Genomic DNA, 22,080 nt, shown 5'->3' on the forward strand with positions numbered 1-22,080 from the left:
GGTGAACCTTTGGCACTCCAGATGTTATGGACTACAGAATTCCCATCAGCCCCTGCCAGCATGAGTGGCCATGCTGTACAACTGATAAGAATTGTAGTCCATAACATCTGGAGTGCCAAAGGTTCACCACCACGGACCTAGAGGCATCCTTATAGCAGTTGACACTATTAAGACAAGACAAACGGCCAATTTTGGGAGGGGTGGGGTGGGGATCAGAGCAGATCTGGATGTGCCAGACAGTTCTGAATGTCACCCCAGAGAGCCAAGAAGATCTTGTCATTCATTATTCTTCAGAAGCATCTTTGTCTCTGACTGGGCCACCGACTCCGCATGCTAAGTTAGTCCCTTAAAGGGCCCTTTGTGCGAGCTGTGCGTGCCGGAGGAACGCATCGCTTTGATTTGAGTGTATGCTTATGACGTTTGGGCTCGCGTAAATATCAGCGCGGCAGTTATTAACAAGTAGCTGTTGCAACATGCTCTCAAATCCTTATCTTTTTCACAATTTGAGAGCGTGTCCCGGAGTGTGACTTTGCAAATAACAACTTTCGGGTGGTCCCTGGGCCAAAAGTCACTCAGCCGTCTTCAGCCAGAGCCTTTTCCGCTGTGGCCCCAGCCTGGAGAAATGCTCTGTCTAGTGAGACCGGGGCCCTGCAGGACTCATTACAGCATAACAGGGCCTGTAAGACAGAGTTATTCTGCCAGACTTACGGTCGAGGGCTGCTTCAAGTGTCTATCGAGCTGGCCTCTTCTTTCCTCCCTTTTGATGTAGGTAGAAGAAGAAGAGTTTGGGTTTATATCCGTCCTTTCTCTCCTGCAGGAGACTCAAAGGGGCTTACAATCTCCTTGCCCTTCCCCCCTCACAACAAACACCCTGTAAGGTGCGTGGTGCTGAGAGAGCTCCGAGAAGCTGTGACTAGCCCAAGGTCACCCAGCTGTGCGTGGGAGTGTACAGGCTAATCTGAATTCCCCAGATAAGCCTCCACAACTCAGGCGGCAGAGCTGGGAATCAAACCCGGTTCTTCCAGATTAGATACACGAGCTCTTAACCTCCTACGCCACAGGTAGTGCCACATGGGAGGTTGTATTAATGTTACCCCATAGGTTTTAGAACAGCACTAACATATGTTGATAGACCAATCGTTTTATTGATTTTCCTTGCACTGGTACCTGTTGTAAGTGGCCTGAGACCTTCCGGGAAGGGTGGCCTATAAAACTAATAAATAAATACCTCCCCTGAAATGAGACCCATATTTGTGAGGCACCGAGGGCAGCTGTGATTACAGGATTGAGACCGTTGTATATCTTTTAGTCTTAGATAGTGATGAGCAGGAGGCTGGGAAAACAGCTGTCCTTCATAAAGAGTTTCCTCCCTAAAAACTAAGATACAGTTGTTTGCGGGAGGAAAGGCAGCATGGAGCAGCAGTGGCGTAGGAGGTTAAGAGCTCGTGTATCTAATCTGGAGGAACCGGGTTTGATTCTCCGCTCTGCCTCCTGAGCTGTGGAGGTTTATCTGGGGAATTCAGATTAGCCTGTGCACTCCCACACACGCCAGCTGGGTGACTTTGGGCTAGTCACAGCTTCTTGGAGCTCTCTCAGCCCCGCCTACCTCACAGGGTGTTTGTTGTGAGGGGGGAAGGGCAAGGAGATTGGAAGCCCCTTTGAGTCTCCTGCAGGAGAGAAGGGGGGGATATAAATCCAAACTCTTCTTCATAGTATATCAGGGGTCTGCAACCTGTGGCTCTCCAGATGTTCCTGGACGACAATTCCCATCAGCCCTGCCACTTGGCCATGCTGGCAGGGGCTGATGGGAACTGTAGTCCATGAACATCTGGAGAGCCGCAGGTGGCAGACCCCTGGTATAGCTCCGTCTGATCAGACCGTGGAAGCTAAGCAGCATCTTCGATGGGAGATCCTGGAGGAAGGTCGTGTGGAGGAAGGAAATGGCACGGGACCTCCGGCAGAACCCTTACTGGGGCCATCCCAACCCCGCTGAGACTTGGTGGTGCTTACGTAGTGATGTGCAAAATATCCATCCAGTGCAGAGTCGGTCCCACTAAACCAGGTGAATTGACCATTGGATGAATTTTGAGTGTTATTTTCAATTGACCCCATGCCAAATCAGGAAAACCAAATATATTAAGAACATAAGAACAAGCCAGCTGGATCAGACCAGAGTCCATCTAGTCCAGCACTCTGCTACTCGCAGTGGCCCACCGGGTGCCTTTGGGAGCTCACGTGCAGAATGTGAAAGCAATGGCCTTCTGCGGCTGCTGCTCCCGAGCACCTGGTCTGCTAAGGCATTTGCAGTCTCAGATCAAGGAGGATCAAGATTGGTAGCCATAGAATGGACCACACAGGACTGAAGGCTGTTGTTCTGGGACTTGTGGGAAGAGTTGCAGGCGGAGGTTTGCGGAAGGTTAAAATGGGGTCATTTTTGGATCAGTTTGGACTTTGGGGGCTGCACCAATCCAAAGTAGACCATTGGGGAATATGGACCTCGGACCCCTTTCAAATCCCCCCTGCCTAATTCTGGAATCCATCCAGAGGTGGGATCCAGCAGGTTCTCACCAGTTCCCGAGAGTGGGTTACTAATTATTTGTGTGTGCCGAGAGGGGGTTACTAATTGGGTCCGCTTTTCTGCCTCCACGCCCTCGCCTCCCCGAGAGGCATCCTGCCTTTGAACGTGAAGGTTCCACATAGCAATTGTGACTAATAATGTAACTCCCTGAACTGGGTTAATCCCTTTCAGGTACTGCAATTCATGGATTCTCAGCCTTTCATACCTTTTAGCTCACCAGTCTCTATCAAAGAACCTGCGTGTTTCACCATTGCTGTGTTCAGATTTGTGAGTTGAGGCATTTTCTATAATGTGATGATGATTTATAAATGACCTGGTGCAAAAATTTTTTGGAGGGTCGTGGTGGGGTGGCTTCCCATGGGGGGGGGGGGCATCCAACTCAGGTTTTGCCCAGGGCTCAGGTTTGCCTAGGTACGCCTCTGTCCCCTTTGCTGAGGGGGGGCTGGTGAGCGAACCTATTACTAAAATTTTTGGATCCCACCACTAAATCCATCCCACAGAGCAACAATATTGTTATGTATGCTACTCTACAACCTGTGTTCTGAATGTCAAACATTATTCTTCTGAGACATCCTCGGATGTAGAAACGTGACTGAGCCCTTGCCAGGAGATCTTGATAAACAGCCTTAGAAATCGGCGATACCACATTATAAAATGCCTGGGCAATTAGATCTCGTTAAATACAAGAAGATGGCAGAAGCCAGGGCAGGAACCCTACCTGGGTTTCCATCTTCTTTTTCCCCCTCGGGGAAATATCTGTTAAAACGGGAATGCTCTGCTTACCTGCAGCGGCGATGTAATGGTCTCACATTAGCCGTGGCGGCCTGCGGTTTTGATGCGCTATCGCTTCCGTCAGTATGTTTAATTGCCAGCAAATGGCTAAATGGGAAGTCGGAGGGTGAATGGCCACGGCTGTCTGCCATGTGAGCAGTAAAAGGAATTCTGGCGCCATTTCAGGGTCGCGATTTGTATCTGTCTATCAGAGCTCAGAACGCTGCCGTTTTCTCTCGGTTTTCAGGGCCTCTGTATAGCATTTCTGCCGATTGTTTGGCTCCATTAAGTGTGCGGCGGTGGGGCGGTGGGGGAGAGGCATGAAAGCTTGAATGGCCCAAGCCGCAAGGGGCTACGGATAAGCCCTTTCTTTGTCCACTGTCGGAATACTGCATTAGGTCTCATTATCCATTTATAATAAGTGACCTTTGCTCCCCTCCGGGGTCATTGAAGAAATACTCTCTGTGCTTTTTTAACAGAAGGTACCCCTGTATCGGCAGAGAGCCGCAACAATGAACAGTCTGATAGCGTGGTCGAAGGGTATACTTTGGAAAGGTTTATAAATATACAGCTGGATGCCAGGACCTCTTCTTCTTCCTCTCTTTCATCTTTTTTTTTTGTTTTATTGGAGAGGGGGCGTTCAAAGCAAACCCCGGGCATGTCGACTGGAGGAATAGGAACCTTTTATTTTATTTTTTTAAAGTCAGCCCCCCAACGTAGTTTGAGTGAGCTTCTTGGACAACATTATGAAAGGGCATCTAAAAACAAATTTGCAGCTCCGGCGTCGAGAGGTTAGAAACAGGGAGCATGTTGTTTAGAGAAATATTAGACAGAACAAGTGTCCGAGATCTGCTTCCCAGGGGGCGTTGTAATCGGGTCTGCACAGCTGTGTGATTTTCGTGTGTGTGTTTGGGGGGGGGGTCATCTGGGACATCTGCTGTGAAAACCTGGAGGCAAAACGTTTCTCTCATATCCTACCTGGGCTGACCCGTTCCCCCCCCCCTTTCCGCCAGCCATGTTCCCGTTTTAGGAACATTTCCGACTGTACGCTTTTTTCACACTTTCAAAAGGCTGTCAGATTTAGCTCCTGTAAAGTGGGGGAGGGATTGGGGGGGGGGGAAGCAGTCAATAATTGGAATCATCAACAAGAAGAGTCTTGTTACTGGGAAGAGGGAGTTTGCCGAGAGGTCAGGACCTACCATATGACACATTCTGGCCTATTGTTGGGGTGCGGCAGTGTCGCCCGTCAGCAGCGGGCTAGGTGGGGCGCATGCCGAGGCCCACCCCTGCTGTGAGATAATTGTGTTTTTTTCTCATACTGGAAACTTCACAGTAAAGTGGAGAATTGCAACTTTATTGGTGATGGATGCTGAACTCTGACCAAGGAGCAACTGGCTCACTCTATTCATAAACATCCCCCCGCGCCCCCCCGGCTCTTGGTTAACAGCAAATCATTGGACATCAAGGAAATTTTTAAAACAATTCTACATGTCACACATTTAACAAGAAAAAGTCTTGCAAATATTGTGTTGTACAGGGTAACAGAAGACAACAGTTGGTTTTTATGCTTCACTTTTCTGTACTTTGAAGGAGTCTCAAAACAACCTACAAAAGCAGGTTGGCGTAGAAACAGCAGTGGCGTAGGAGGTTAAGAGCTCGTATATCTAATCTGGAGGAACCGGGTTTGATTCCCAGCTCTGCCGCCTGAGCTGTGGAGGCTTATCTGGGGAATTCAGATTAGCCTGGGCACTCCCACGCATGCCAGCTGGGTGACCTTGGGCTAGTCACAGCTTTTCAGAGCTCTCTCAGCCCCACCCACCTCACAGGGTGTTTGTTGTGAGGAGGGGAGGGCAAGGCGATTGTAAGCCCCTTTGAGTCTCCTGCAGGAGAGAAAGGGGGGATATCAATCCAAACTCTTCTTCTTCTTCTACAGTTGCTTTCCCTTCCCCTCCCCCTTGTGAGGCAGATGGGGCTGAAATAGTATGGATTGCTGTGGTCTAATATATATGGCCAGTCCTATGACAATCGTGCCAAAGGAGTGCATGGCATTATTTTAAGGGGGGGGGGGGATCCTCAGACCTGCTTTGCATCTTTCTGTCCCCACCACTGGAGTCTTGTGTTGGTGCCTGCAGCAGATGGAAAAGGATTCTTTTTAGGAATACTCTACTGCATTTATTTATTGTCTTTGTTCTGGAGCAGCAAAAACCCCTCTTTCACTTTGTGCTTGATTGTGGGTGGTCACAGTCAAACCTAGTTGCGTTGGCGTGAAGATGGTAGATTGGGTAGTTTCGTTGTAACATGGAATCTGGGGCAAACTGAGAGAGGCCATCAGCTAGAAAGTTCCTTCTCCCCCAGAGAAAATATAGGGTAAAGTTGAATTTCGAGAAAAAAATCCACCCACTCCTTGATCCTCCTTGATCTCAGATTGCAAATGCCTTATTTATTTATTTATTTATTTATTTATTTATTTATTTATTTATTTATTTATTTATTCATTTATTCATTTATTTATTTATTCATTTATTTTATTATTGGGTTTTGTATACCGCCCTACCCACGAAGGGCTCTGGGCGGTGAACAACATAAATCACATATATACAATAACCCTTAAATACATTAAAACAATTTAAAACGCAGCGATCAGTAACAAACAATGTCCACAATAACCCTCATTAAAACCCTCCCAAAAGCGGGGAGAAACGGGTCCCATAGGTGATAAGAGACCCAGAAGTGAAGAAGAGGTGCTCAGGAGCAGCATGTGAGCTCCCAAAGGTACCTTGTGGACTCTGGTCTGATCCAGCAGGCTAGTTCTTATGTTCTTATGTTCACTGTAATTCTTTTGTGTTTAACTTACTAGGGGCTTTCGAAGCTGCAAGGTTTTTGTGATCCATCCAGATCTCAAATGGGTGCTCAGCCCTGTTTTTTCATTTTCAAAGGCTACCTGACAAGCCATATCACAAGGCAGAGGAGCCCCCGGACTACTACTTTGGGGCCCTTTCTCTTGGTCCTCAATAAATTGGTCAGGAGGAATACTGTCTCTGTGAATTCTGAGATAAAGTCTCTATAGACATTAGTGAACCCCAGGAATGATTGAAGTTGTATCCACGTCTGCGGAGCCTCCTAACTCACTATATCCTGTACTTTATTAGGGTCCATCTCTAACCCCTCGTGGGTTACCCAGTACCCAAGGAAATCTAATTTATCCTTGTGAAATTCACATTTAGACAGTTTGACATATAGTTAGTTCGCCATTAGCCTTTTAAACATTTCTTGTACCAGCTTCACATGATCTTCCAGAGTTTCAGTATATATCAGCACATCATCCAAATATACCACCACCCCCTTGAATAACATGTCGTGCATTATTTCTTTAATCAGATTTATGAATACCCCTGGAGCCCCATTCAGGCCGAATGGCATAACAAGATATTCAAACTGCCCGTATTGGGTATTGAACGCAGTCATCCATTCTTGCCCTTCCACGATCCAGACCTAGTAATAAGCCTCCCGTAGGTCCAGTTTGGTGAAAACCCACGCTTGGGCCAAGCTCCCTAAAAGATCTTTAATTAATGGCAAGGGGTATTTGTTGCTCATCGAAATAGCATTAAGACCCTGGTAATCCATACACAGTCTCAGTGACTCATCTTTCTTTTTCTGAAACAGCACTGGAGCAGCCAGGGGGGAGGAGGCGGGCCCCTAGCTACATTCTTTTCCAAGAATTCCTGGAGTGCCTCTTTCCAGGGGGCTCATGGTGTATAGTCTGCCTTTCGGCAATTTTGCCCCCGGAATTAGCTCGATTTTCCAATCCGTTTTGCAGTGTGGTGGGAGGACTTCGTACTCCCCTTTCTCTTACACTCTACCCAAGTCCCGGTATTCCATTAGAATATCAAGGGGGAAAGTTGGATAATAATAGGAGGGAAAAATACACACACACACACACACACACCAACGTTTCTGCTGTCTCTTGTGGACCCAAGCCCTGAGAATCTGGGAGCTTAGGAGTGATTCCTGTAAACCTGGTGGTATGTGGAGGGGTAGGGTGCCTGCTGGATCCACTGTGCTGGTGCCTTCGATGTGGACTCTGATGGACAGGATGGCTGAGCTAAATAAAAGATAACCTTCCCCCTGGATCCTATTAATCCGGAGAGAAGGAGCATGGAGACCTGGCAACGGTAGCTAGCTGACTACCATGTCTGCTGACTTGCTTTCAACTAGTCTTCCTTGACTGTCTTGTATCAGAACCTAGAAAAATATGCATCCTCTGCTCTCATATCAATGTCAGTCCCCAGTCAGAGGCTATATACACTGGTCTAAAACTCAGCCATAAAGGAATCCAAAAGCAGTCATATCTAAAAAAAAAACAACCATGGAAATGTCAGCAAAATTCAGGTTATGCATGAGGTTATATTTTCCATTTCCTGTATTCAGATTAATGGAGTCACAGAGAAAGGGCGTCTCCCGGTTCCGGGCACACTGAGTCGGGTTTTATTTTTTCATGAAGAAGACATGCAGAAATTAGGAGGAGGCTGATGGCAAGAATTAATATATTAACTGGTCTGCAACATTCTTTGACAAATTGCTTACTAAATACATCAAAATTGATTGGCCGTTGTGTGTTTTTGAATTGACAAATGAGTGCATTAAGGGAAGGAGAGAAATCCATTAATTACAGCTGCCCTCGACCGTAGGAAATGTAATGATATAAATATAGATTTTGTTAAAACAAAAAAGAGAGAGAGAGAGAGACCCTCCGCCCCAACTATATTATAGTGTTTTCTGGTACGCTTATGTGGTGTGACTTTACTCCTCAATTTTTGTTGGGAGGTCTTGGAGGCAAGAATGAGAAATCGATTTTGGAGCGATAAAAAAGAAGTCCTTCCTGGTTAAAGATGTGACGTCACATTCTTGTATGGCAAGAATTTCACCAATTCTGCATTCAAGGACCCTTTTCTAAGTTGACTTGGCTGCTTTGGATCACTGTTGCATGGTAGAACATTCAAGGAGGTACTTGAACGGGCAGACTTCCTGTTTCTGGGAAGCACGTGACAAAAATTAAGAACCTTGGGAGGTGCCCACTCGAAAACGGTGGCGTGTTATGTGCTACTGGTCACAAAACGGCAGCCAGTGTAAAAAGCCAGTAGAGGCTTTTGGAGCAGGTCCACAGGGCTCAGGGTGGGAAACAGGCCCTGTCCTGTTCCCCCAAAACAAGCAGTCACCCAGAACTGTAAGATTTCCCCTGCAGGGAAATACCAAATCCAAATCCAAAACCTCTATTAGGCATAAAACCGGAGTGTGTCATGAGTTCCAAATACAATAAAAGATCATTATTGCACAATTTGCAGTACACAGAGTAAAAATGTAGCAACAGCTTCAGAGATTTCAGCATTAGAGTTATTTAGAAGCTTAGTCATTTTTACCTTATCAGAAAGGAGCATAAATCCTGTTGGCAGTACAATTCTCAAATCAGTTCTGATGTTGTTGTATTTTGAACAGTGAAGCAGAATATGAGAAAGTGAATCAGTTGTATTAGGACAGAAACGACAGCAACGCTCAATTTGTGGGATATTAGAGAAGCGACCTTGAAGATGTACTGACGGAAAAGAGTTACACCTTGCTCTAGTCATGACCCATCTGCAATTGTAATTTACAAGATGTTCCAGGTATATAGCAGGGCTAGATTTCTGAGGGATAATCCCAAAGAATATTGGAGAGCAAGAGCTTTGCGCTTTGCTCAGGAGAAATTGATATTCTTGATCGAATAATCTAGACCTGGGGTAGGGAACCTGCGGCTCTCCAGATGTTCAGGAACTACAATTCCCATCAGCCCCTGCCAGCATGGCCAATTGGCCATGCTGAAAGGGGCTGATGGGAATTGTAGTTCCTGAACATCTGGAGAGCCGCAGGTTCCCTACCCCTGATCTAGACTTTAAGCGATGGTAAATCTCCGGAGCGGTGAGCATTTGTAGGGCCTCCCAAGAGAAGTGCAGGGAAATACATGGAAGAGACAAAGAGCAGACTTGACGTGGCAGGGGAGAGGTAATGCTCGTGTGCCTTTCCCAATTCAGAACGAGGGCGGGTGTATGAATGTACGGAGAAGAAGCAAGAAGAAGTCAGCACTCTTTGATGTCCACCCTGAATCTCTCTGGAGCTCTCTGAAGGCATATCCCGATGCTTGCACCTGTGGCTGCTCCCTCAGCTACGTCATGCAGTGGCGTAGCACCCAGGGGATAAGGCAGGGCGTCTTTCCCCGGGCGCGCACTGGTGCATGGGCGTGGCATTCCGGGGGCATTTGGGGGCATGGTGGGGGCGAAGATCATACATGTGCCCTGGGCGCAGTTCTCCCTGGCTCCGCCCCTGCCGTCAGGTTGCTGGGCTCTGACAGTGGAGCACTGACTGTATCACATCCGCACTTAGGGATTTTACAGTTTCGAATAAACAGCGGTACAGCAGAAACCTCCTCCTTTCTGATCCAAGTGGGAAGTTAAATATTCATATTTTCTCAACTCTCCCTTTGGTTTTTTTTTTTCTTTTCCAGCTTGCTGTGAAATGTTGCCTCTAGCTAGTGTTGTGTTCTCTTCCTAGAACTGCACTCGGTTTCAGCTCAGTAATTAAGCACGGCGGCGTCCTTGTCAAGACGACTTAGCAATAGTTGTGAGCTAATTGGGAGCCTGGCTTGTTCCTTTCTGGACTCTATGCTAGCACTCCAAAGACAGGCATTTCCAGACTTTAGAAACCCCATAAATCATCCGGGCAACATTTGCCTGCTTTGCACAAGCTCAGAAATGGAGATGGCAACAACAATGACCTTTGCTGTGTTTAACACACTTGGGAATGTGTAGTTCCATCAACTGTGGCAACAAAAGAGATTGGTATCTTTGGAATGAATGGAAGTGGTGCCTAATATTCAGGGAGAGTTATCCAGCTGCAAAATTCCCTTGTATCCACCCAAAAGTATGTTGCTGTAAAGTAGAGGTGGCCAAGCTATGGTGCTCCAGATGTTCATGGACCACAATTCCCATCAGCCCCTGCCAGCATGGCCAATTGGCTAATTGGCCATGCTGGCAGGGGCTGATGGGAATTGTGGTCTGTGAACATCTGGAGCACCATAGCTTGGCCACCCCTGCTGTAAAGGGGCTGATGGGAATGTTCATGGCTAATTGGCCATGCTGGCAGGGGCTGATGGGAATTGTGGTCCATGAACATCTGGAGCACCATAGCTTGGCCACGTCTGCTGTAAAGCAAGCCAGTGCAGTGTAGTAGTCTGAATGTAGAACTTGGCCCCGGGAGACCCAGGTTCGAGTCCACAGTCTGCCCTGAAGTCAGCCAATTACATTCCTCCGCCTACCTTACAGTGTTGTTGTACGGGCAAATGGAGGGATAGGAGTGAACACCGCCCTCAGCTCCTTAGAAGAAGGGAAGGATAAAAAGATGATTGGGAGGGGTTGCAGTGTGTGCTTTACCTAGTCCAGGGGTAGGGAACCTGCGGCTCTCCAGATGTTCAGGAACTACAATTCCCATCAGCCTCTGTCAGCATGGCCAATTGGCCATGCTGGTAGGGGCTGATGGGAATTGTAGTTCCTGAACATCTGGAGAGCCGCAGGTTCCCTACCCCTGACCTAGTCAATACGTTGTTGTTGAAAAGCCTGTTTTGAATATTTCTAAGGCACCTTTAGTGCAATCCACAGCGATCGTCCTGATATCTTCCCCCCTCGTCCTTCCGCGAGGCGACAACCATGGCGATTTCAATCGCAAATCTGGCTGCAAGTGACTGCCCAGGGTTCCTCCTTCTGCGAAGTGTAAGGTCACTGCGCTCAGCACTCACTTGTCTTAACGCAACTTTTCGCCAGCCAGCCTGCATTAACCTCCCCTTTACTTGAAAGTGATTTGTAACTGGGAATGTCAGCGTCTTGGTTCTGTGGGGAAACGAAAAGGGGTTCCCCCCCCCTCCTGGAGGCCTGACTATGTTGCCCTTTTCCTGAAGACAGAGAGGTTAAGTGGTGAAAGGAAGTACAAATAATTCCTCCACCGTGGAGAAACCAGGCCGGCTTCCGCCCCTCCTTGGAGCTAAGCTCTTTCGGCTAGGTGGCAGCTCTCCAGAGACTGAAGGAGTCCCGTGCCGAGTCCGGTTAAGTGGCAGCTTAATATGTTTGAGTCTTCCGGACCCAAATTGTAGCGGGATCCGCTAGAAGCTATTCACACGGACACGAGGTGCTTAACAGGGAGTTTCCTACCCTTTTGTGGCTGGGTGTGTTTTCACTGTCTCAAAACTGTAAACATGGGCCCGTCCCCGTGCGCCTCTCAAGTGTGAAATGCTGGACTCAGTTCTGAGGGCAGAAGAATTAAAATAACTTTCAGATGCCGGCGAACAACCCCACGATACGCCAAAAAGGTTCTTTCACCGGTCTTGCTTGGTCATCTGGAACTTCTTAAAGGGCGCTGGTGGTTGGGAGAGAGTTGCAGGGGGGGGGGCGTGAATCCATCAACTTGAAGGGGTCAGTTTTCAAAGCGGCGTGTGAGGATTTAGCCGTGCGAGCCCTCCTGATGCTAATGGGAGTCAAACGGCTAAATCCCCCGCGCTCCGCTTTGAAAATTTACTACTAAGCCTCTTGTCTTCTCACTACATACTTTGATTGTAACAGTAATCCATGGTTAACATAATTTTCCCGACAATAATGTCAAACATACTTTTGAAGTCGGTGAATTATAGAAAGAGTTGCCTCTTCTGTAACTCTTTAAAGATGGCCCGTTCAGGCGGATTTCACAGTCAGCTCTCGCCGCTACGTTTATTCTCTGAACGCAAGGGAAGAATGGCTTTGTGGCCAGGATCTGAATCGCTGGCTGCAGACTCCTTGCCTTTAAAACCGTTGCTGCTCGGTCATGCAGCGCACACCCGGTCCATGTCTCCCTAGCTCCCTTTTAGCAACCGAGGCTGCGTCTGCCTTTTCATCTAGGGCAATGGTGGCAAACCTTTGGCACTCCAGATGTTATGGACTACAATTCCCATCAGCCCCTGCCAGCACGGCCAATTGGCAGAGGCTGATGGGAATTGTAGTCCATAACATCTGGAGTGCCAAAGGTTCGCCACCATGGATCTAGGGCTTAGCTGGATTCAAGTCCTATAGCACCTTAGATTCCACCAAGATATTTGGGATATTATTATTATTATTATTATTATTATTATTATTATTATTATTATTATTATTATTATTATTATTATGAGTACAATGTGTACACAATAATAATGTGTACAATGAGACATAAAACAGATACAGTATAAGGTCTCATGAATACAATATAGCGATAAAACATTTAAAATTCATTAAAATACTTTAAAGAATGAAGGTTCCATGCACTGCTGAAGTTTACTTTGTCAAATATTTAATTCTAGTTTTTTAAAAAAAACTGCAAACGAACACGGCTACCCTCTGAAACCCTCCAGCGCTTGTTTCTGAGTTGGTGAATGCATTCAGAAATATTTTTGCATCTCAGGTATAGCTTCCTTTTTATAACACCCAGAGCCCGTTAAAACCCACCGGCTGCGTCAGCGTGCTGCATCTGCAGAGGCCCAGCGCGCTGACGCTTTTTCTCTCTCGTGTAGCTGTAATTTGAACAGACGATTTAAAAATGGGCGAACGAGCCACAAAGATCAAATGCCACAGTGTGGGTGGGCCGGCCTTGACTCAGTTTCAGTGCAGAGTATTTCCACGGAGACAACTGACACGTGCACCCAAGGGCCGTCACCAGAGGTGGGATCCAGGAGGTTCTCACCAGTTCCTGAGAGTGGGTTACTAATTATTTGTGTGTGCTGAGAGGGGGTTACTAATTGGGTCTGCTTTTCCACCTCCACGCCCTCGCCTCCCTGAGAGGCATCCTGCCTTTGAACGTGAAGGTTCCACATAGCAATTGGGACTAATAATGTAACTCCCTGAACTGGGTTAATCCCTTTCAGGTACTGCAATTCATGGATTCTCAGCCTTTCGTGCCTTTTATCTCACCAGTCTCTATCAAAGAACCTGTGTGCTTCACCATTGCTGTGTTCAGATTTGTGAGTTGGGGCATTTTCTATAATGTGATGATGATTTAGAAATGACCTGGTGCAAAAAATTTTTTTTGGGGGGGTCGTGGTGGGGTGGCTGCTTATGGGGCGGCATCCAACTCAGGTTTTGCCCAGGGCTCAGGTTTGCCTAGGTACGCCTCTGCCCCCTTTGCTGGGGGGGGGGGGCTGGCGAGGGAACCTGTTACTAAAAAATTTGGATCCCACCACTGGCCGTCACAATGAGAACTGGTGGTTCTGTGCATGTGTGAACTGGTTCTGTGGAAGGGGGACAGGTATCTGTAACAAACTGAGACCATTCCAATAGTATGTTCTTAGGGACAGAAATATCTTTTATTAGAAATGGCTAGATTCATCAGAGTCCTTGCGAGAAGTGATTAGGACAGCACAGACTGATATCAAGAGAACTTTGGCTCAGCCTCCACAGACCGGTTCACACACCGAGCCAGGCCGGTTCTGGGAGAAGCGCCAAGCAAAGATACGACAAACAGCAGGTGTGAATAATAACCGTTAGCATTCCAATCCCCTCTGCTGCTTTTGGAGAGGAAGCCCTAAGCAGGGTCCTCCAAAAGTGGTTGCAGCACCATCTCAGGTGCCACCTATATTATATGTGTGTATGACCTTATCCAGCAGTGGCATAGGAGGTTAAGAGCTCGTGTATCTAATCTGGAGGAACCGGGTTTGATTCCCAGCTCTGCCGCCTGAGCTGTGGAGGCTTATCTGGGAAATTCAGATTAGCCTGGGCACTCCCACACACGCCAGCTGGGTGACCTTGGGCTAGTCACAGCTTCTCGGAGCTCTCTCAGCCCCACCCACCTCACAGGGTGTTTGTTGTGAGGGGGAAAGGGCAAGGAGATTGTAAGCCCCCTTGAGTCTCCTACAGGAGAGAAAGGGGGGATATAAATCCAAACTCTTCTTCTTCCTGCCTGTTCCCCAAAGAGCGGCGGGATCGGCACCCACGTCTCTCCACCCTGTTTAGCTTCACAGCAACTGTGTGAGAAAGGACAGAGAGTGACTAGCCCCGTGTCACTGTGGAAGGCAATGCCAACCATGTCCCAAGGCAAAGGTTCCCTTCTGTTTAGCATGCGCAAGGTCCTACCTTCAGTCTCCAGCTCCAAGTATCAGGTCACAGGGGGTGTGAACGACTGAGACCCTGGAGAGCAGCTGCCAACCAGAGTAGACAATGCGGACCTTGGTAGACCTAGGGCCTGGTTCAGCGGGGGGATCCAACCAATTCTCACCACTTCTCTAGAAGCGGTTACTATTTTTTCCCGAGTGCCGAGAAAGGGTTACAAAAGCAGCCTCCCTGCCCAATAGGGACTGGAGGCGCGTGTGTGCGGCGACGCCACTGTTTGAATCCCACCACCATCGGAACCTGTTATTAAGATTTTTGGATCCCACCACCGGTCTGGTTCCATATAAGGCAGGGGTGGCCAACCTGTGGCACTCCAGATGCTGATGGACTACAATTCCCATCAGCCCCTGCCAGCATGGCCAATTGGGCTGATGGGAATTGCACTCCGTGAACATCTGGAGCACCATAGGTTGGCCACCCCTGATATAAGGCATCTCCCTGTGTTCCTAGTCTGACACCAGGCTGCTTTTGAGCAACCCCTTCACCCTTGACCTCCTCTTGGCCTCTTTGCATGATGCGTTTTTTTTCTCCCAGATCTTTTCGAAAAGGCCACTCCATTTTGTTTGTGAGACTGTCTCTGTTGAGTGTGGGGCAAACCAGATCAGTTGTTGAGTAGGGCACAACGTGGCTAGCTGTCGTCCTTCAGTGGTCTCAAATACTCATCCATGAGTCAAATATTTTCACTCTGCGTGCCTCTCCTCTGAATTCAGCTGGCATTCCGACACTTGCCGGGCCGAGGAAGTTCGGCGGTGTCGCGCGTGTTCTGTGGGGGAAGCGAAGCACCTGCGGTTGTCAGGAACCCGCCATGTCAAAGATCTCTTTGCAAGCGCACAGAGATGCCTGTTTCGTAATGATACCCTGCCTGTGACTGTTCTCCTGGGAGGAATGTAATGAGAGGAAAAGGAAACCGGATCCCTGCACTGGGCCGCTGATAGAAAACCTTAAAGATTAATAATTGAACATCTATTGTACCTGTGCGTCAGAGGCCAAGAGAGAGCAGCGACAGGCAACACCAGCAAAATGTGCTGTTTTTCCAAGTTTTTTTTAAAAAATGAATACTGTAGTTCTTGTGTAGGGTGCAGGACTTCTGCAGAAACCATACCGGATGGTCTAGTAAAATCATAGGTTGGGCTTCATGAGAGTTGACTAGCCCCCGGTCACACATACCCCTCCCCCCAGTTTCATGGTCAAATAGGGATTGGAACTTAGGTCCCCCAGGTCCTACATTTCCCATCAGCCCCTGCCAGAATGGCCGATTGGGGCTGATGGGAATTGGAGAGAGGAGGAGGAGGAGGAGGAGGAGGAGGAGGAGAAGGAGAAGAAGAAGAAGAAGAAGAAGAAGAAGAAGAAGAAGAAGAAGAAGAAGAAGAAGAAGAAGAAGAAGAAGAAGAAGAAGAAGAAGAAGAAGAAGAGCAGGAGCAGGAGCAGGAGCAGGAGCAGGAGCAGGAGCAGGAGTAGTTTGGATTTATATCCCCCCTTTCTCTCCTGCAGGAGACTCAAAGGGGCTGACAATCTCCTTGCCCTTCCCCCCTCACAACAAACACCCTGTGAGGTAGGTGGGGCTGAGGGAGCTCCGAAAAGCTGTGACTAGCCCAAGGTCACCCAGCTGGTGTGTGTGGGAGTGCACAGGCTGAATTCCCCAGAGAAACCTCCACAGCTCAGGCGGCAGAGCGGGGAATCAAACCCCGTTCCTCCAGATTAGATACACGAGCTCTTCACCTCCTATGCCACTGCTGTTCCTCCCATATCACAGTGATGCAGTAGACCACAGTGATGCGTTCCTGACACCCGCCAAGTGGGCAGGGTCATTGGGGGGCTTTTCCCAGCAAGGCTTCTGATTGGCAATGCAGATTTTTAAACATGTCTCTCTGGTGGCAGCTGCAACCGCAGACCAAGGCTCTTCACTGTGAGACTGAACGGAAGCCGCAGCAGCCATTTTGTGGCTGGTTTTCACCTCACGCAGTAGCCATTTTGTGACTGCGCTCATCACCCCTGCGCCAGAACTCCAAAGGCGCCAAAGGCTCAGAAAGGTTGGGAACTTTTGCAGTGGACAGTTTGGCTAGTGATCATGCTGTGTATAAGACAGCTTGGTCTAGGATTAATTTTAAATATTTTGGGTAGGTCTGTGTGAGTATCCTTTCAAGGACTCTGAAGGAAATGTGAGACAGATGTGTTCATTTGTTAGATTTACATCCCGCTTCATGCATGGAATATTGGCCAGACAACGATGTCCTGAAAGAATCCGTGTTTTCTGTTGGTCAGTAACAATGCAAGGAAAATCCAGTATATGCCAAGGGCTGAGAACTCATTGCAGCTATATTATGGTTGTAAGCGTACAAGGGAACATTATTTCATGAATTATATGGGTTTATTAAAACAAAACTGAACTATTTATGTCATAGAGGCGCCAGCATCTTACTCATAGTTCTGTTTGTGTCTCTTTCCCATTATTAACTAGTTTATAGCTCTCTTATAAATATTTTGTAGCAGGCAAAAACTTTACACATCAAATTTCCTTATCCCCGGAGCAACGTTTTTTCTATTCTGCCCCTGCCCCCAATGCACCCTCTAAAGTTGGGTCAGGCTTCGGTTGTGTAATTTTGAGCTTTGATTAACAGATGGGAGAGCAGCAAGAAAATGCAATGGCTCGGTAGGTGAGCAAGGCACGAAAAGTCTTTCAGAACTTTCCCTGAGTCGGGGAGCAAATCCTGCAGCTGAGTGCAAGAGCAGGACATCAAATCCATGGAGGTCCAAGACTCTGACAAGGGCAGGTCCAACTGACTATAGCCGTGGTGGCGAACCTTTGGCACTCCAGATGTTATGGACTACAATTCCCATCAGCCCCTGCCAATTGGCCCTGCCAATTGGCCAAAGGTTCGCCACCACTGGCCTATAGTCTTGGCAGGGTGTGCTCATGTGCTGTCATCTTATGGGGACCCTAATGATTAATGACTTCCAAAATGCCCTGTCGTTGATGGCCTTGCTCTGTCCTTGCAAACTGAAGGCCATTCTTGCAAACTTCCTTGACGGAGGCCAACCATCTCCAGCGGCGTAGTGGTTAAGAGCATTCCCGGCTCTGCTGCTTGAGCTGTGGAGGTTTATCTGGGGAATTCAGATTAGCCTGGGAAACTCCCACACACGCCAGCTGGGTGACCTTGGGCTAGTCACAGCTCTTCGGAGCTCTCTCAGCCCCACCTACCTCACAAGGTGTCTGTTTTGGGGAGAAGAAGGGAAAGGAGTTTTTAAGCTCCTTTGAGTCTCCTACAGGAGACTCTCCTCCTCCTCCTCCTCCTTTTTCGTTTCCTTCTCCTTCTCCTCCTCCTCCTTCTTCTCCTTCTCCTTCTCCTTCTCCTTCTTCTCCTCCTCCTCCTCCTTCTTTTTCTTCTTCTTCTTTTTCTTCTTCTTCTTCTTCTTCTTCTCCTCCTCTTCCTCCTCCTCCATCTTCTCCTTCTTCTCCTCCTTCTCCTCCTCCTCCTCCTCCTCCTTTTTAATCTGGCTGTCTACCATTTTTCCTAGCATTATTATCTTTTCCAGTGATACTTGTCTTCTCACTATGGGCCCCAGTCTTATCCCAAGCTTTGGGTTGGGGAATACCCAGAGATTAGGGGGGGTAGAGCTGGGGGGGGGGTCGGGGAGAGGAGGGAGCTCGGTAGGATAGATGACTGAAAAGTCTTTGCTCTGTGATCTGACTGAAAGGACTTCTGTGTAGGGTAGCACGCAGAGTGAGGTTTCATCGCTGAAGAGGAGATCCTAGGAAAGAATATATGGAAGCATCAGGGCCAGTAGCTGCCTGGGAAGGAATCTAGGGTGAGCTTCAGTCATCTTTGACATGGTGGGAGCAAGGCACTGATGCGAGCTGGCAGCAAGGTTGAGGGGGCCCTAGCAAAAGGCTCTGAAGGCTGTTCATCGGGGAGCTGGGACAGCCAACCTCGGCACCCTTTCAGTGAATCCATTCTTCTGTGTTGCCTTTTGGGGAGACAAATAAGGCAAGAGATCACTAAAACCTACCCAAAAACATTAGAGCCAATAACTAGTACATACAATGGATCCAGAAACTGATGGCATCATGTAGTAGTTATGAGTGGTGGACTCTAATCTGGAGAGCCGGGTTTTATTCCCCTCTCTTTCACATCAACAGCAAACGCCTATCTGGTGAGCAGGATTAGTTTCCCTGCTCCTCCACATGAAGCCTGCAGGCTGACCTTGATCCAGTCATAGTTCTTCAGAACTGCTTCAGCCTCACTTACCTCACAAGGTTCCTGTTGTGGGGTGAGGACGCGAAGGAGTTTATCTGAGATTCCCTATAGGAGACAAAGGCGGGGTATAAATCCAAGCTCTTATGTCCTGGCACCCAGCAGTTGCTTGCCAAGACAGAGGTGCAATCGGTTTTTCCTGTGGCTCACCTTAGCCAAAAGCCGGGCCATTGCATGTTTTGCGCCAGGTGCCAAACCGTCTTCAAGGGCAGGCCCCTTTAGGTCGATTCCGCACTTGCGTTATCGACCTAAGTTCGAGCTGCGTTCGACCTAAGTGCTCCGCACAACCACTGGGATCGATGTGGTTTTGTACCAGCTTCGCCCCGTGTAACCGTCAAATTTCCGACTCCAGTTGGGAACGACTACTTTTTCAGGGAACCCCGCTCGAACTCAGCTCAATTCCAGTAAAGTGCGGGATCTCTGGTGCCGGGAGTCCCCCATTCAGCCAATCACAGCCGAGTGTTTCGGGTATGCGTACAGCTGGCCAATCAAAAAATGCCACCTTTGTCCCTCCATTCCTGTGGCAGTTTTTTTTATAACGTGTGTGGGGATAGAGGAACATGGCAGTAGAACAGTAGCCAATCGGAACGGAGCGGCGAAGAGGCACAGGATGATCCCGCCCTCCGAGCTGGGATCAAGCTGGTTGCAGTGGGGAACAACAATGGCTTCAACCTAGGTTAGTACCCTTCTCAGGGAACTGGGTCGAACCTATTTTGCTCGTGTGCGGAATCGCCCGTAGAGAACACTGTCACAGTCCTGAGGCAACATTAGCCGCCACTCCAGGGTGTGGTCGGCATCTTTGAACCGCCGCTGTCTGCGTTGCTTGGAAAAGCCGCTTCAGAAAAGAGTCAAGCCTTTTAGCTCATTTCCTATCAGGAAAAATGAATTTTGGAACTTTAATTCTTCCCTTGGTAGGATGAACACTGACCGCGCCATAAGCCTTCTTGACACTCATTTTAACGACCCACGGAAAAATGGCCACGAGCCAGCGTTAAACTTCCATCCCTCTCCTCAGTCCTGTCATTTTCCGATCCAGATCTTTCCCGCTTTTGGCAACTCTCTCGCGTCTCTCCGTATCCCCCACACTCATGTCACCCTTAATCCTGGATGTCCCCAAACTGCAAACAAATTCCGTGTCCCCCGAGGTGTCTTGAGCGGGGAGGGGACGTTCCGCACCACTGTGCCTCTCAGTTATAGATTTCACTTAACAGTGATAAAAGATGGCTGTTTGGCCAAACAGCTGCTTCCGAGATGTAAATCATCCGCTCCCACCTGCCAAAAAGATCTCGGCCAACTTAATTGTTGAGGCAGCTTTGAATAAGTTGCATTAATGTCAAGACGACATGACGGTTATGCAAACCCCCCACCCCCGGCCAGAGCAGAACGGCTGTGGAGGGCTGGCACCCCGCTGCTACCGGGGGTGGGGGCGGGGCGGATTTTGTCACTGCCGTTTAGCTTGGCTTGTGCATCTCCCAAAGTAGACGATTCCTGAAAACTTTGCGGCAGGCGTCGTATCGTTGGCAACGGCGCTTGTCCGGGGCGAGATCCCTTCTGAGTCGCCAGCTCTGCAGAAGCTGTCCTGCGTGCACTTTGGCGCTGCCGGCTGGAAAACAGGAAGAGAGACAGTCTGGGAGCACCTAGTGAATGATTTTTGAGCGTTGCTTCAGTTTTAAGATGGAAGGTGTTGGGTTTCAGCCAGGTGTAGGATTCTGTCCTTTTGGATCCAGCAGGGCTTGATGGTATTCCTTCTTACAGGAGCAGCAGTGGCGTAGGAGGTTAAGAGCTCGTGTATCTAATCTGGAGGAACCGGGTTTGATTCCCAGCTCTGCCGCCTGAGCTGTGGAGGTTTATCTGGGGAATTCAGATTAGCCTGTGCACTCCCACACATGCCAGCTGGGTGACCTTGGGCTAGTCACAGCTTCTCGGAGCTCTCTCAGCCCCACCTACCTCACAGGGTGTTTGTTGTGAGGGGAGAAGGGCAAGGAGATTGTCAGCCCCTTTGAGTCTCCTGCAGGAGAGAAAGGGGGATATAAATCCAAGCTCCTCCTCCTCCTCCTCCTCCTCCTCCTCCTCTTCTTCTTCTTCTTCCAATTGTAATATTTTATTGTCACATTTTGAATCTTATTCTTCTTGTAAGAAACGCAGGGACTTCCCCTGCTTTGTTTAGTTATTTAAAACATTGAGTTGGGGAATACCTAGAGATTTGGGGGGGTAGTGCGGGGGGGGGGGGTTGGGGGGTGGAGGATGCTCGGGAGCTCAGTCAGGGTCCATAAGATGTCCTTGTGAGGTATTCAAGGCTCTGAGGATGGGAATGGGCCCCAGGTTGTAGTGTAAACTCAGTCGCTGCTCGGCAATTCGAATCCAGATCCTTCCCAAGTCCAGCAGTTTCCAGACATATTTGTCTCCTGTTGTTCTTCCAAGGCATCCAGCGTGCTGTTTTTTAACCTTCACAATAGCCCTGTGAAGTAGTTCATACTTCATCGGATCCAAGTTTTGTTGAAAACGAGGCAAATGCAGCTCAGCCCCCGCTGGGGGCAGCCAATGAAAAGCACCCTTTTTTGTTCAGACTGGAAAGTCAAGCCAGCGTGCCTAGTGGTCAGGGAGCCTGATTCGAAAGCCCTCTCCGCTGTGGAAGCTCGCTTGGTGACCACGGGCCAATCACACCGCTGTCAGCATGAACTACATCACACGGTTGTTTCAGTGACAAAAGTGAGAAAGGAGAACACTGTGAGCCACTTTGGGTTCCCACAGCGAAAAAAGATGAAGTTAATGACCACTTGACATGCTCAAATGTGCCTGATTGTTAAGAGGTCTCTTTGCTCTGATTTCATCCTTTGGCTGAGCTAAGTCTTGGCACACCCACCAAATCCCTGGCTGACAGCGCACATGTTTTGTATTGGAACAGTAGTCAACAGTGGCGTAGCGCCAAGGGTGTGTGTGTGCGATGCATCGGGCACGTGCCGATTCGGGGGTGTGGCATGGCGTTCCAGGGTGTGGCTGGGCCGTTCTGGGGCATTCAGGGGGTGGGCGGGGACATGGCAGGGGTATGTCTGCCCCCGCGCAGTTCCCCCTAGCTCTGGCCCTGGTAGTCAGTCACCTACCATTCTCCCCTGCTTGGTGACTTGCGTGACTGACACAAATATCAGCGAATCAAATACGGACTGAGTCATGCTTTCTCCAGTTGCCACTCCTGTTGTATTTCCGGAGGGCTCTTTGCTAAAGAAGCACATGACTGAGCCTTCAAGCCCAAACACTTGGGAAGCATAGCCTGAGGGTTGAATTTGGAATT

General features: G+C 48.7%; 1 protein-coding gene across 1 annotated transcript in view; it reads left to right on the forward strand.

Annotated features, from left to right (window-relative positions):
- The window catches only part of BCAS3 (BCAS3 microtubule associated cell migration factor), a 655,707-nt gene that overhangs the window by 300,446 nt on the left and 333,181 nt on the right, over positions 1–22,080 (forward strand). Inside the window, exon 20 of the mRNA XM_048519361.1 lies at positions 21,358–21,459. Coding sequence (XP_048375318.1) covers positions 21,358–21,459 — 102 coding nt within the window. The remainder of the gene's footprint in view (positions 1–21,357; positions 21,460–22,080) is intronic.

Source organism: Sphaerodactylus townsendi, linkage group LG16, assembly GCF_021028975.2.
Source record: "Sphaerodactylus townsendi isolate TG3544 linkage group LG16, MPM_Stown_v2.3, whole genome shotgun sequence".
In the NCBI taxonomy this organism is placed as follows: domain Eukaryota; kingdom Metazoa; phylum Chordata; class Lepidosauria; order Squamata; family Sphaerodactylidae; genus Sphaerodactylus; species Sphaerodactylus townsendi.